At 38.3% G+C, this 14,544-nt stretch overlaps 2 protein-coding genes and 1 long non-coding RNA gene across 3 annotated transcripts in view; 2 read left to right on the top strand and 1 right to left on the bottom strand.

Moving 5' to 3' along the window:
• LOC107680187 (gastrula zinc finger protein XlCGF57.1-like) overlaps nt 1-14,544 on the top strand; it is a 964,523-nt gene that overhangs the window by 497,226 nt on the left and 452,753 nt on the right. The window lies entirely within an intron of this gene.
• LOC107680214 (uncharacterized) lies at nt 5,319-5,531 on the top strand. Its single transcript, XR_001633129.1, has 2 exons — nt 5,319-5,412; nt 5,489-5,531. It is a non-coding gene; the product is annotated as an uncharacterized LOC107680214 (long non-coding RNA).
• LOC107680204 (piggyBac transposable element-derived protein 4-like) overlaps nt 13,742-14,544 on the bottom strand; it is a 6,888-nt gene continuing 6,085 nt past the window's right edge. Inside the window, exon 2 of the mRNA XM_016476009.1 lies at nt 13,742-14,006. Coding sequence (XP_016331495.1) covers nt 13,756-14,006 — 251 coding nt within the window. The 3' untranslated portion in view covers nt 13,742-13,755. The remainder of the gene's footprint in view (nt 14,007-14,544) is intronic.

Here is a 14,544-nt window from a genome sequence, read left to right as displayed (position 1 = left end):
CACCGAGAAGACAAAGAACAGACTGAGATTCCTTACAGACCTCTTAACCTCTGGTCTTCACAGAACATGTCCTTATCCACAGAATGGCACAGAAACTGCCCTTTTCATTTGGTTTGTTTATTAAAAGTCAAGTTTTGAAAGTCATCTCCTCGTTTCCCTCCTACGCAACGTGACAACGGGAGGTTTTGCTTTCAGAGGTGGAAGCAAGAAAATGTGTGCTGTTCAATAGTGTGTCTACGGGCGTAAGAGGTACAGATAAAAAAGATGCATGGGATGCGGTAACGAAGGCCATTAATGTGGTTTCCCCAGAGATTCGGACAGTTGCAGAAGTAAAAAAAAAAGTAGTTTGATATGAAGGCTGATGCAAAAAGAATAATTTCACTTTAACAAAGTTAAAAAGAGATAGGTGGAGGACAGGGGTCACCCGATCTATCTGCCTTAATGAAAGGATGGCTGCAATAATAGGACATTTAAGCCTGAGTGGCGTTATAGAAAGGACTGAGGGTGAGAGTGACCTAATACAGGAGCCATTACAACATGGTAATTTTATTGAATCAAAAATGCATGACTTAAATAAGCATTTATTTTAAGTAAAGCACATCCTTTCCTTGCAGAACAGCCAGACAAAGCAGATGGGCATACAGAAGCTGAGGTCCAGCCGTCTGCTTCCCAAGCATCCACCTTCCGATGTGCCCCTTCACAGAGGCGCACAAGTCCTGACCGACGAGGTGCTCTCTGCAGCTGGCCCACGGGAAATAAATGACTATAGAGTCCAGGATATCTGAACAGGAAGAATTAAAGAGAAATTAGATCATCAGGACTTGAAGAATGTTCAGCAGAAACTGAAATTGCTGTAGACACTTCATTACTATGAAACATACCAGAAAACTCATTTGCAGTGAGAGAGTTGATGCAACGAGAATAAAAACCTGTAGTTTTTATAGTACCTAAAAAGCTAGATAGGGTGACATTAAATGAAAATGCAATTGAAACATCTTATATGTAAGTGGCAATGCATTTAAAATAAATAAAAAACATTTAAATCACCATTTTGCTACCCTTTGGCTCAGAATGCATTCTGAAGTTCTCGCTGCATTTTGCTACAATTATCACGCGGTATTATGATGAAAATGCAATCCCAAGTGTCCTACCCCTAAGTCTAAATGCATTTTGGAAAAACAGCATTTAAATGATAATTCTGCTACAGTTTTTACTTAGACATGTTAAACATATCTAATCAATTTGTGTAATACATTTTAATTTTGCAACTTATAAAGTGTTAAAATGTTTTTAATTTGCATATTAAAGCTAGTGTAGGAAATGGCAAATGTAAATTATATAATTTAATTTTCATTTTGCACTAAATATTGCACATATGTATGGGAAATGTACATTTAAATACAGAAATACATTGCTATTTTACATATTGCATTGCCATTTTGCATATTACATTTCAAATTGAATTTTGCTTCCCATATGCTTCCATATTACGCACCCTGGTGTTGTTCAAATGCCGTATGACCTTCTTTGTTTTTCGGACCACTAAAGGAGAATAAAAAAAGCCTGCTCATGCTTGGCCATATAATGGCAGTGATAGTGACCAGCATCAAGATTTACAAAAGATACAAAAGTGTGACACGTGTCATATATTCCAAGTGTTCTGGGGGAATACAAAATGGTTTGGTGAAAAACAAACTGTAATTTTAATGTACTGTTTAATGAAAATCTTGACCCTGACGTTGGTCTTTTGTGCTCGACTGTGCATTCATGAAATCTTATTATTATGCAGTTCACATCTACAAAAGCATGCAAGCTGTGAGAAATACATTTACATTTACATTTAGTCATTTTGCAGACGCTTTTATCCAAAGCGACTTACAATTGGGGAATACATAAAGCGATTTTTCTTAAAGAGGCAAACAGACACAGGAAGTGCTTGAAATACCAAGTTTTAGGCATTGTTCAAATCAGTACAAGCTAGAAACGGGAAGGAATAAATAAAGAGAAAGAAAAAGTTTTTTTTTTTGTTTTTTAGATGAAGTCAAGTAGCGTTTAAAGAGATGAGCTTTCAGCTGTCGCTTGAAAATTGTCAGGGATTCAGCATTCCGGACTGGGGTGGGAAGATCATCCCACTAGCCAGGAACGGTTAACGAGAATGTTCTGGAAAGTGATTTTGAGCCTCTCTGTGATGGTACCACGAGGCGTCGCTCACTAGCGGATCTCAGACTTCTGGAGGGGATGTAGATTCGTAGTAGTGAGTGGAAGTAGGCTGGTGCTGAGCCTGTGGCTGTTCTATATGTAAGCATCAATGTCTTGAACTTGATGCGAGCCGCAACCGGCAGCCAGTGCAAGGAGATAAAGAGAGGTGTAACATGGGCTCTTTTGGGCTCGTTGAAGACCAGTTGTGCCGCTGCATTCTGAATCATTTGTAGAGGTTTGATTGTGCTTGATGGAAGTCCAGCCAGAAGAGCATTGCAGTAGTCCAGCCTAGAGATGACAAGGGCCTGGACAAGGAGTTGCGCAGCATGCTCCGTTAGAAAGGGCCTGATCTTTCTGATGTTGAGAGGGCGGACAGGAGGATCTGGTGATTGACAGTGTCAAAAGCAGCAGATAGATCCAGCAGAATAAGAACTGATGATTTGGAATAAGCTTTTGCCATTCGCAAGGCTTCCGTAACTGACAGTAACGCAGTCTCGGTTGAATGGCCACTCCTGAAACCTGACTGGTTAGCGTCCAGTTTGTTGTTCTTTGAAAGAAACAATGATACCTGGTTGAAAACAACTCGTTCAAAAGATTTTTGCTATGAACTGAAGGAGAGAGACAGGTCTGTAGCTATCTGTAAGTGAAGTTGGTGCTGGTCGCTATTTACTGCTGTGGTATGTACGAGTGCGTGTGGTGTATTTTTGTAAATTTCTCCTTTTGTGGTCCGAAAAAGAAAGAATGGCAATGCCAGGTGAGTAAATGATGTGATTTTCATTTTTGATAAACTATCCCTAGGATGTTCATCTCTGTCTCTTAGCTCAATGCAGTCTGCAAAACATTATCAATGATCAAATTCATTTAAGATAGATTTCAAGAAAACAGTACTGCACCATAGAGATGAACACTACCCAAAAATGCTGCTTTGGCTAAAAGAAATGAAATGGTGGGCCCTGTAAATGGGATTTCCCTGCACAAATTTCAGAGTTTGTTTAACAGTCATGTTGAACTATGTATAGACAGCTAAACAGAACCACAATGGAACCTAAGTATTTTCTTTTATTTTTCATTTTCAGGTCAATCTCTAAGCCACCAGCGGTAGATGTTGAGCATGGAAGGTCAAGTTGTGCGTGAAGGAGCACAGCCCAACTTTGTCTCTGGCCTTGCAAGTGCTGTTTGTATTATTGTATGATTTCAACCTCCAGTATCAGGAAGAGGCTGCATGCACCCTTGCGACTGAGGTTAGACATTAGCATATTTGCCATTGATATATATGATAGAGTGAATTGTCACTAACTGGTCTTGACAGTATTTGTAAAGAACTTCAGTATTTTTTCACAAACATTTTATACAGTTGATTATAGAGCTGAATGATAAATTGCATATTTAACATTATCATGTAGTCATGTAATCACATTGCAAGTGTTGCAATTCTCTGTGCTGTCTACATATACTGTACATATATAGAGAGAGAGAGAGAGAGATGTACATAATCACTTTCTCAATGTCAACCCTGAAATTTCATCAAAACCCAAGAAAGGAAAAGTGACTTAAAAGAAGACTGGACATGTTGTGTTCAAAAAGAACAGTACTGTTTCCTTTCTTCTGAAAAACTTAAAGACTTTTTAAAATATATTTCTGAAAAACCTTTCCATTCTTTAAAAGTAAATAAGATTACTATATTGTAAATTATTTGCTAATTGTTAATTGCATTTTATATGTTTTATATTTACACAAAAAAAAAACTACAGCTGGCATTTCAGCCAATATGTTCATATAAGGCAATTTTCTGGTCTTTGCTTCAAAAATGAAATAACATTCTCTTGAGTTTTAAAACATTTATTTTTCTCTTTTCTGTTGTGACTAATCAGGAAAAATACTTTTCAGGGTCCCAGGCCCGGGCCCTTTCGGCACGTCGCTCCAGGGCTCCTGACGTAATTCCGTGTGCAATCTGGGCCCCCTGGGACCTTCCAAAAAAGTCCCACTTTCAATTTATTTGAATGGGCTTACCGTAGTGGGTTCACGGACATGACTTGGAAGGGTCCGATCGAGCCGAATTCGACACATGTCTGTATTTTTCGCTGAATATGTTTACTGATTTTTTTTTTTAAAGGTCTTCCCAAACGCTGAGGACTTTGGCCCTTTTCCATGTCGTATCTGAGGCGGCTACGGTCAAGAATTCGAAACCCTTAGGCCCTGGCCCTAATATGAATGTTATTTTTAACCAAACATAAAGAAACATCCCATTTGCAATTTATCCTTCATAGTGGTTCCGTGGACATTCTTTTTTTATGCAAATTACACAATTTTATGTCCTGAAAGTTGCATAAATGGGTTCTGTTGAGTGTCCTGAGTACAGTAGAGGTGGTTTTTATGCAGTTTTTTTATACAGTTTTATGGCTTCAAACCAACATGTTTCTGTGTTTTTCAGTTGAATCAAAATGGTGAAGTGTCCGCTCTGCCACAAAGAATATGCAAACCTCCGCCAGCACCACTCATTCATTTTGTGATGAACTTAGAGGAAGGGGACTTTTTTACTAAAAATGGCCCGTTCCAGTGTCCCACTGCATAACGAGTCCTGCCCAATTTGCAGCAAGGTCTGCATTTACAGCGACCGACACGTCCACAAAGCTCACAAAGAGCTCTCGGTAAGTTTTGACCACTTATGCTTTAAATGAATGATATATGAAAAATAGCTTTACGTGTATTAGCAATTTAAGGATTAACAAGAAATGTCTGTTTCAGGTGTCCAAAAGTGGAGGTTCACTGTATCCGAGGGCTCTCCGAGCCACTAATCCAGATATATCGCTGGCCACAGTCCTGGACCAGGAGGATTAGCCCCCTGCCGAAATCAAGGCCCCACCAGCTGCACCAGAAGCCCCTCCAATTGGACCAGAGGCCCCACCGGCTACACAAGAGGCCCTTCTGGGTGCAGCTCAGCCTTTTCAGGGATGGACTCCACCTCCTCAATTCTGGGCCCCACCCACTCAGGTCTGCGGATGTGGCCTTCACCTCAGGTGTGGACCCCACCAGCTGGGGTGGGGGCCGCGCCACTTCAAGTGGGGGCCCCACCATCTGGGATGGGGACTGTGCCACCTCAGGAGATGGGGGCTGCACTGCTTGAGGTGTTGGCCCCACTAGCTGAAGTGGGGGCCTCGTCCCCTCAGGTGTCTGTCCCACCAGCTGAGGATGGGGAGCTCATGGACCTGCTTGGTAAGAATCAGTTTATAATCTTAATTCTAATAATGCTGCAGTTGATGGTAGACTAACCTGATGGTTTGTTTTACAGAGAAACTCGGAATCGGCATGGCGGAACAAATGGAGGAGTTTTTCAAAAATTTTAATTTCCTTTTTTTTTTTTTTTTTTATAACAATGTTGAAAAAGTACTGACCCCATTTTAGCTGATGTAGATTCGACCGATAGGGCTGAACGTTACACACCAACACATCTCAGGTGAACTTGGTGACCTCATCCACAATGTTCTTATTTGTTTCAGTGTATTAACTTTTTTATTTTTTCTTACTGTTTTTCTCTTGATAGTTGAAGGAGTGAGGAAAAACCTCAGGGATAAATACATAAAAGAGAGGAGAGCCACGAAAGAGAAGAAGAGTGGGTCAGGAGCAGAGAGCCAGAAAGTCTGGAAATACTTTCAAATTATGACATTCCTTGAGAATCTGTGTATCATTCATTGCGATTTTTCAATTTTCCTTCCCAAATCCAAAATGACAAAAAAAAAAATAATACGGATTAAGCCTCATTTTCTTATTTGCATTTTTTGCTCAAATTCGTCAGATCATTCTGTCCACTTCTCTTTCCATCGCTCTGGTAGTGCTGCTGCTAGCTCCTCCTCGTGTCCAATTCCACGAGCCACCATGACCAAAACGTTCCAGAGGTGATCAATTAAAGATTTGACTCCTTGCTAAACCTCCCAAGTTATAGTTTTTACAGTAATTGTTTATAGAACTCAATTATAATACTCGTATAGTGTCTGGATGTCCTTCCTTTGCATGCAAACATTATGATGTCACACCTGTTGGCAGCTAAACAGTTCTAACTAACACTGCATATTGACAATGTCGTTGGTATCTGTAATTGTACAGGAACAGGCTTTTTGAGGCTTGTGTGGCTTCAATCATCAGTAAAGCCAAAGAGGCCCTTGGACAGCCGGATTCATTCGTTTCGACAGATAGAAATAGATAGAAAGTTAGGATGTTGGCTCCTGAACATAATCAAAAATACCACTAGTTTCTTCCTAGTTTCTATCTATTTATCTATCTGTCATCCGCGGTGGTTAGCTGAAAAGTATCACTTGAATACTTCCCAGAAATCTTATGTACAATATTACATATGGTCAGGTGTTTGTAATGACATAATCAATCCACAAAATTCAAGTAAATAAAAAAAGGTGGTTAGCTGAAATGTTTGTCTAATGTCTCCTGTTATGAGCCAATACATATTTTAAAGATTTTTGAGTGTCTACCTTTTTTCCTGTATTTCTATACTTCGGTCTTGGCACCTAAACTAACTGAGTAAATGCAGAGATTACATTGACTAGACTGCTAACTGATTTAAACATGTACTGGACTCATCACCAGTCAGCCACAAATTCATGAATCTTTCATTAATTTGATTAATTGTGCAGCCCTATACATATATACACACACACACAATCACCAGTCAGCCACTTCAACAAAGAAAACCACATTCGTTAGATCTGTGCCAAAGCACTGCATTTGTCCCTCACACTTAAAGCATGTCACAGTGCTTTGGCACAAATCTAACAAATTTGTTTTTCTTTGTTGAAGTGGCTGACTGGTGATTGTGTGTGTGTGTGTGTATATGTATAGGGCTGCACAATTAATCAAATTTCTAATCATGATTACAATTATGGAGGTCACAATTATGTAATCCATTCAAAGGTGGTTACAAAAGAAAAAAATCCACTTACATTTTTCTGTGCTTATGTTTGTACACAGAATAGGACACATGCTTATTAGATAACCGTATTTGAGTTGATGTATATGCTTTTATTTATTATTATTTTTTATTGTTAGATGCAGTGTTTCCTGTAGTTATGCAAAGATTTGGTTTCAAAAACAGTATCAGTAAACTATTTCTTATGATTTTAAATCTGCATTGAACTTCAGATCAATCTCAAAGTAAAAGGTGGTACTAAAGTCTGATTTCGTGGTGGATGTGTTCAAATTTGATCATCTTAATTCAAGTGATGAAGGATTTTGAAGGTCTGACAGTGTTGAGCACTACTGTAAGGTTAACCCTGCATGGTGTAAATGTTTGAAAATGATTAACAGTTGCAAATAAACATTCATTAGAAATTTTGAAAAGTAATCAAAAAGTAATCAAAAGTAATCAGTTACATTACTTTAATAAAGTAATTTAAAAAGTTACACTACTATTACATTTTAAATAGGGTAACTTGTAATCTGTAACCTATTACATTTCCAAAGTAACCTTCCCAACACTGACTATTTGTTAAGACCAACTTTGTGTAATTAAAGTCAAATTAAAAATGTTTTCCAGTCAAAGAGATGACACTGGCCTTCAAGAGCTGACATTGAAGAGGTTGTTGAAGCAGCCCAAGGACTAAAAGAAGTGTCGAAGATGAAAGAGTTTAGTGGATTTGCACATTCCACACTGACAGCAACTCTGGCACTTTCAGAGGATGACGTGGCTTCTTTGAAGGCTGTAGATGGCATTATAAAATGTAGTTTGCATGTTCCTAATGATGGGTGGTATGATGTGCACGGTGTCGCATGACTATTAGCTGGTCTTCAAACAACAAAAAGAGGTCAGTACTCAAAAAAAGTTCTTTCAAAATGTTTATTGGGTCATACCAGGAGGCATTAGACAAACACTGAAGGCGGTGGTTAGCTGAAAAGTATCACTTGAATACTTCCCAGAAATCTTATGTACAATATTACATATGGTCAGGTGTTTGTAATTACATAATCAATCCACAAAATTCAAGTAAATAAAAACAGGTGGTTAGCTGAAATGTTTGTCTAATGTCTCCTGTTATGAGCCAATAAATATTTTAAAGATTTTTGAGTGTCTACCTTTTTTCCTGTATTTCTATACTTCGGTCTTGGCACCTAAACAAATGCAGAGAATGCAGAGATTACATTGACTAGACTGCTAACTGATTTAAACATGTACTGGACTCATCACCCAAATTCATGAAATTCATTAATCTTTCATTAATTTGATTAATTGTGCAGCCCTATACATATATACACACACACACAATCACCAGTCAGCCACTTCAACAAAGAAAACCACATTCGTTAGATCTGTGCCAAAGCACTGCATTTGTCCCTCACACTTAAAGCATGTCACAGTGCTTTGGCACAAATCTAACAAATTTGGTTTTCTTTGTTGAAGTGGCTGACTGGTGATTGTGTGTGTGTGTGTGTATATGTATAGGGCTGCACAATTAATCAAATTTCTAATCATGATTACAATTATGGAGGTCACAATTATGTAATCCATTCAAAGGTGGTTACAAAAAAAAAAAATCCACTTACATTTTTCTGTGCTTATGTTTTTTTTTTTTTCGTTCTACATGTTATCTTAATGGTTTTCCCATTGATTTTCTATTCATTTTAGTTTATAACACATTATAATACCATGTATATATATTTTTATTTTTTTTATTTTCTTACATATATATATTTTTTTCAATTAAAGCACTCCTTAGTAACCAAACAGAGTACCCTAGCAACAGTTTAGCAAGACCTATATCTTTGCATCAGAACATCGTATAGACATGGGAGCTGGTTCTTTTGACTCATGCTAGCAAATGGGACTTTGAGGCTTAATGCTATAGAAAAGCGAGAAAAGTTTTTTTTTTCAGGAAAGACTGTTTTCAGCTTATTTTCATATAATATATGGCATGCAGTTGCTTCAGAAAATGCTATAAAACTACTCAAACCATCATTCATTGTAAATTGTGACAATCGTAATGAATAATTACAATTACAATTTCAAGGGAATAATCGACAGTTGTGATCTGTCATACATATAATTTTAAAGTGTTGTGTTTTCATATTCTACATATTATTTATCTTAAAGGTCATATGGATAAGCCATTTTTCTCCATATGCTGCAAAAGCCTAATCTCACTTTTTTTTATTGTCCAAGCCGATCTACTACGCATGTATGGAACACGTCCGCGGAGCAGACCATCAGCGTATGCTTTCGGAATTATAAATGCAAGTAGTCCGCGTCCGTGCTGTCCGTGTACGCGTCCGGATTGCTCATGCGAAAAGTATAGCACAGGCTTCACTCACCAAAAGGCCAACATTACACCAGATGGAAAGGAAAATGTGTCTCTTCTAACCACACGACTGTCAAGGTACACAATATATGCTGCACAACACACATATCCAGAATAGGGATGCTCATCATGCTCAGCTCATTTCTGTGCAGGCACCACTGACGACTTGGTAAAGCAGCTCCCTCTGAAACTAAAAGTCAGGCATATTCATAGACGTTTCCTTACTGTAGAATGCCTGGATTCAGTTGAAAATCGGGAATCACTGGATCCAGTTCAGAGTGTGGCATCCCCAGATCCAATGCAGTAAATCAACTAATGTTAATTACATTTTGAAAAGGGACATTGGTTAAGTTTGTTGCTTTTTACTGTTTTCTCAATTTCTCTTTAATTTAATCTAAATTACTTCGTTTTAATCCATTCTCCCAACATGACTGGTGAAGAAGAGGACATTTTTCATACCTCAGCCTCCAAGGGCACATCATAGAAGTAAGTAAATATTATTTTTGTCCATTCAAACATCTATCTATCTATCTATATGAATGTCTTTCTCTGTGTATCACAATGGCAGTGTGATTTCAACACTGGTCCAAGAGCCTCCCAACACTGCATATTTTGGACATCTCCCTTATTTGGAAAAACAAGTCAGGTGAATTAACCTAAATTTGATGAACTAAATAAAATAAAAGTTTTGAGGAACTCCAGGAACATAACTGACGAACAGAACTGTATTGATTTTGTGAATTATCATTTTCTAGTTGCATGGTGTGAGGATGACACCTATTCTGGATCTTCACCTGAACTGTGGGGGAAAGGTTTTGGATGTCATTGTGGAGGGATGAGGTACTGACTGACCTGTATGTAGGTGATGAGGTGGTTTTTACCCTCCTTCGGCCCTGCATCCTGCACAACTGTTAAGGAAAATTTAACTCCTCAACTTACACATCTGTGAAGGCACTTAATGCACAACATTACTTCTGCTACGCCATTAAAAACATGCCACTATAAACTTACATTTCGATTAATTAATATCATACGTACAAAATCAGCACGACTGTAATCTGATCATAGGCTATAGTTTCAAGTGTGATATTGTTTTAATGCAACAGATCAGTAAACAAGAATTTGAAAAAGTCTGTCCCCCAAAACCAGCTGAGGTTTGTGAAATAACAGTCACAGAAGACCATCTGAGGGAGGAACTGTACCAGCAGAGGGGTAACAAAAAAAAACTATTTAGTATATTTTCTCTTTTTAGGAATGATGTACAAGGCCATTATTTTCCCTGAAAACATGCAGCTCCTCACACATTTTATGTATTTAGTAAGACTGCGAAGACCTTCTGAGGAAACCATGCCACAAGCCAAAGAGAGAAAACTAAAGGTGACACTACTTTGGCTAAACTGCAAGAAACTGGTCCCAGACTGTTTTCACATAGCATTATGTTTTATAGAACCGATTCCATGAGAATAATACAAAGGATGTCCGTGATGACCTTCAGAGTCTTGACCTGGTCCTGCAACTTGCCGAAAAAAATCAAGTCAAGTAGACGAACAGCTGTTTGCAAGAATTGCTTCTTAAACATGGCTTTATCATGAACCTATCTGTTTCTCATGAGGAATATAGAACATTAATAAAATAAACAACAACTAGATAATTTATTTTATTATTTCCTTAATCAGATGAAGCAATGAACAGTCACAGCCAAACACTTTTGGGTAATTTCTTTTATAAATTCGGCACATTTATTGTTCACTATATTGCACTGTTGAAGTATTTATATATATTTTAGTCAACTTATCTTCAGAGGCATTCTCAACTGTTCAGCCTGGTCCAATGGACATTGATGTACCAACTCGCAAATAATAGGGGGACTCATGGCGCTCTTGTCCTGTCATTCTTAATTTTGTTTTTTGGTATGGTGGGAGTTTTATAGCATACCAGGACTGAGAACATTCATTTCATGAGTGTGACATCTTTAATAACAGGAGATTATCATAGCATTTACAAACCGTAACCTAAGTATATAGCACATATCTTCACATAAATGTGACCCTGGAGCACAAAACCAGTCATAAGCAGGGAAAAAAAACATTATATATATATATTTTTTTTTCTTTCTCCCACTTAATCAAATCTTAATGCAATCTCTTTAATCAATAACACTTTAAATATGGATTTCCTTCTATCCCCTCAAAATTGGTATAATATTAAGAAAATCTCAAGTCATCATTTTTATTGCATAAATAAGTGAAAGGTGACTAAGGCTTTTATACATACAGGTTTAATTATGATGTTTTGTTTATTCAGATTCACAGCCAATGCTGTTTAAATAATGTCTGAGCACTAGTAATTGTATTCACTTGTAGTGTATTAGCAACAATCTTGCCATTGTGAACTTGTGGTTGCAGGTATTAGAGGCTTGTTTCTAAACTGTGGCCAGAAGGTCTTCGAGGTGTCCCTCTGGAGAGACGAGGCCCTGGTTGAGCTCAAGTTGAGATTTCCTTCCTCAAGGCGACTCTCAGACCTGCTGCAACATTTAACTCCTCAAGCTATTCAGAAGTGAAGGTACACAACATCATGCATCACGTAACCTAATTATTCTCTAATTGATCTTTCTTCATCTTCCTACACTTGTGCAAGTCCAATAGTCAAAAATATATATATTTCCAAATATATTTCAAAACATATTTACGTACATGAATTTTCTACTAATATGTATTTTTTGGCCATATGTACCAAGTGGATGTACATTTTTGTGCTTTTTATACATTTATTTGTACTTCTATAATATTGGTAACACTTCAGAATTAGTTAAAGGTGCACTAAGTGTTTTTTTGAAAAATGCTAGTTTTGACCACAGCGTTGGACCGAGTCTCAAAACACTTGCAGCCAATCAGCAGTAAGGGGGCGTGTCTTGTAATGTTAGAGAGAAGAGATCGACTATAGATAGAGATGGCAGATAAAAAAAGAGGAAAATAGAGAAACAAAACATTAAAAAGAAGGGTTACGATCAGGCAAGAGGTAGGACCCACGTAAATATCGGAGCAGCTTTCCAGCGGTGGAGAGAACTCAAGGAGCGGGAAGGGCTCGAATCGGACGCCAAGGTAACGTTGATTTTGCTTCGTTTCACACAACTTATCCGTGTTGGCTTTTGTTTGAATATGCTTGTGTCATCTTCACTTTTTTCCGCAATCGTCATTGCCATGGTTGCGTACGTACGTGTGGGGTGGAGATTTCAAAATAGGGGTGAGGTCCCGTTGGGGTATGGGCGTGCTTGTTTTGGTGCTTTCAAATATCAACATCGTTTGGCAAAAATCGCTTAGTGCATCTTTAATGTTAATGCATTGTGTTGACTATATGTGACCCTGGAGCACAAAAGCAGTCTTAAGTCGCTGGGGTATATTTATAGCAAAAGCCAACAATACATTGTATGGGTCAAAATTATCCATTTTTCTTTTACGCCAAAAATCATTAGGATATGAAGTAAAGATCATGTTCCATGAAGATATTTTGTAAATTTACTACCGTAGATATATCAAAACTTAATTTTTGATTAGTAATATGCATTGCTAAGAACTTCATTAATTTGGACAACTTTAAACGCAATTTTCTCAATATTTTGATTTTTTTTTTGCACCCTCAGATTACAGATTTCTCAAATAATTGTAATATTGTCCTATCCTAACAAACCATACATCATCTGAAAGCTGAATAAATAAGCTTAACATTGATGTATAAATCTAAATTTCAAAAAAATTGACCCTTGTGACTGGGTTTGTGGTCCAGGGTCACAAATCAGCACTGAGCCTGCACAACATGCTGTAACTTCCTCTGAAGTGAACCACCCTTCCTTAAACCCTCCCAGTCCTTTTCTCTCTCTTAACCCTTTAGAACCTGAAGCTAAAATAGGCCGTTTTCACTCATTTTGTTTGGTTTTTTTACTATAAAATTACAATACAATGTGCTATCTTCAAGTGCAAGGTGTCATTTTTTTTCAGGAAATTACTGGCTTACAAGAAATACAGTAATACAGTTATTTTACATTACTGTGTGTGGTGAGTTTGTAAATAGAATCGGAATAGACCAAAATATTAAAAACGGGAAGAAATTTTACTGCTTTTTATTTAGAAAAAAATCAGAAAACTCAGGAACGAAACAATCTAATGCTTCAATCTTGAAAAAGGAACTATAATGCATTCATACAAGTCTTTTTGGAACACTGGATTACACAGTTTTCACTTGGGAGCCTTTTTTTTTTTTGTTACACCAGTTCTCCAGGCGTTTTTGGATCCTTCAATCTAGTCGCTCGAATGTGGTGCTCTCTGAAGCAGTTCCTGTCTAACTGCAAGCATAGTCCCACATCACATTCCTGGCACTTCCATGGGGTGCTCCTTTTGCATCGTATGCAACGACGCCGCCCCATCCTGGCCCTCTGTGAAAGGTCTTGAGTGTCACTCACAGGAACAGGCAGATGATCGCATCTCTCTTTGGGGCTGCTATCCAGGGGAACACCTGTGAGCTGAGCAGCTAGCAGCTCCTGAAAATGTTGTTGTGTCATGTGCTTGTCATGGTGGATGGCACACAGCTCTTTGTGTAAAATGAAGCTGTTGGTCACTGCAATGTCCAGGAAGTGCTGGAAAATTGTCATGTACCACTTCCGTGTTTTACAGTGCACTGAATTTGTTCCGAGCATCTGGTCAGAGGTGTCAACTCCCCCCATGTACTTATTGTACTGCTGAACTGCTGTTGGCCTGGGAACAGGGACCTTCTCTTTTCGCCCATCCTCTGTCGTCTGCCACCTCAGCACGGTCTCACCGCTGTACACTGTGTGGACAGTTGTGCACATGGAGACCTCCCTTGTGTCCATCCACTTCACAAACACAAGGACATCATCTCTGATCCAGCGAATGGAGCCTCTTGATGACCTTTTGCTCAGGGCATTTTGTTTGGTTGAAGGAACACCAACACTTCCTTCTCGACAAGTTCCACATGCACCAAATCCCAGCTGGTGCAGATGTCGAAAGAGGAGAGAGGGCTGGGATTTAGATCG

Source organism: Sinocyclocheilus anshuiensis, unplaced genomic scaffold, assembly GCF_001515605.1.
Source record: "Sinocyclocheilus anshuiensis isolate Anshui unplaced genomic scaffold, SAMN03320099.WGS_v1.1 scaffold492, whole genome shotgun sequence".
NCBI lineage: Eukaryota > Metazoa > Chordata > Actinopteri > Cypriniformes > Cyprinidae > Sinocyclocheilus > Sinocyclocheilus anshuiensis.
This window is presented reverse-complemented; position numbering and strand designations above follow the sequence as displayed.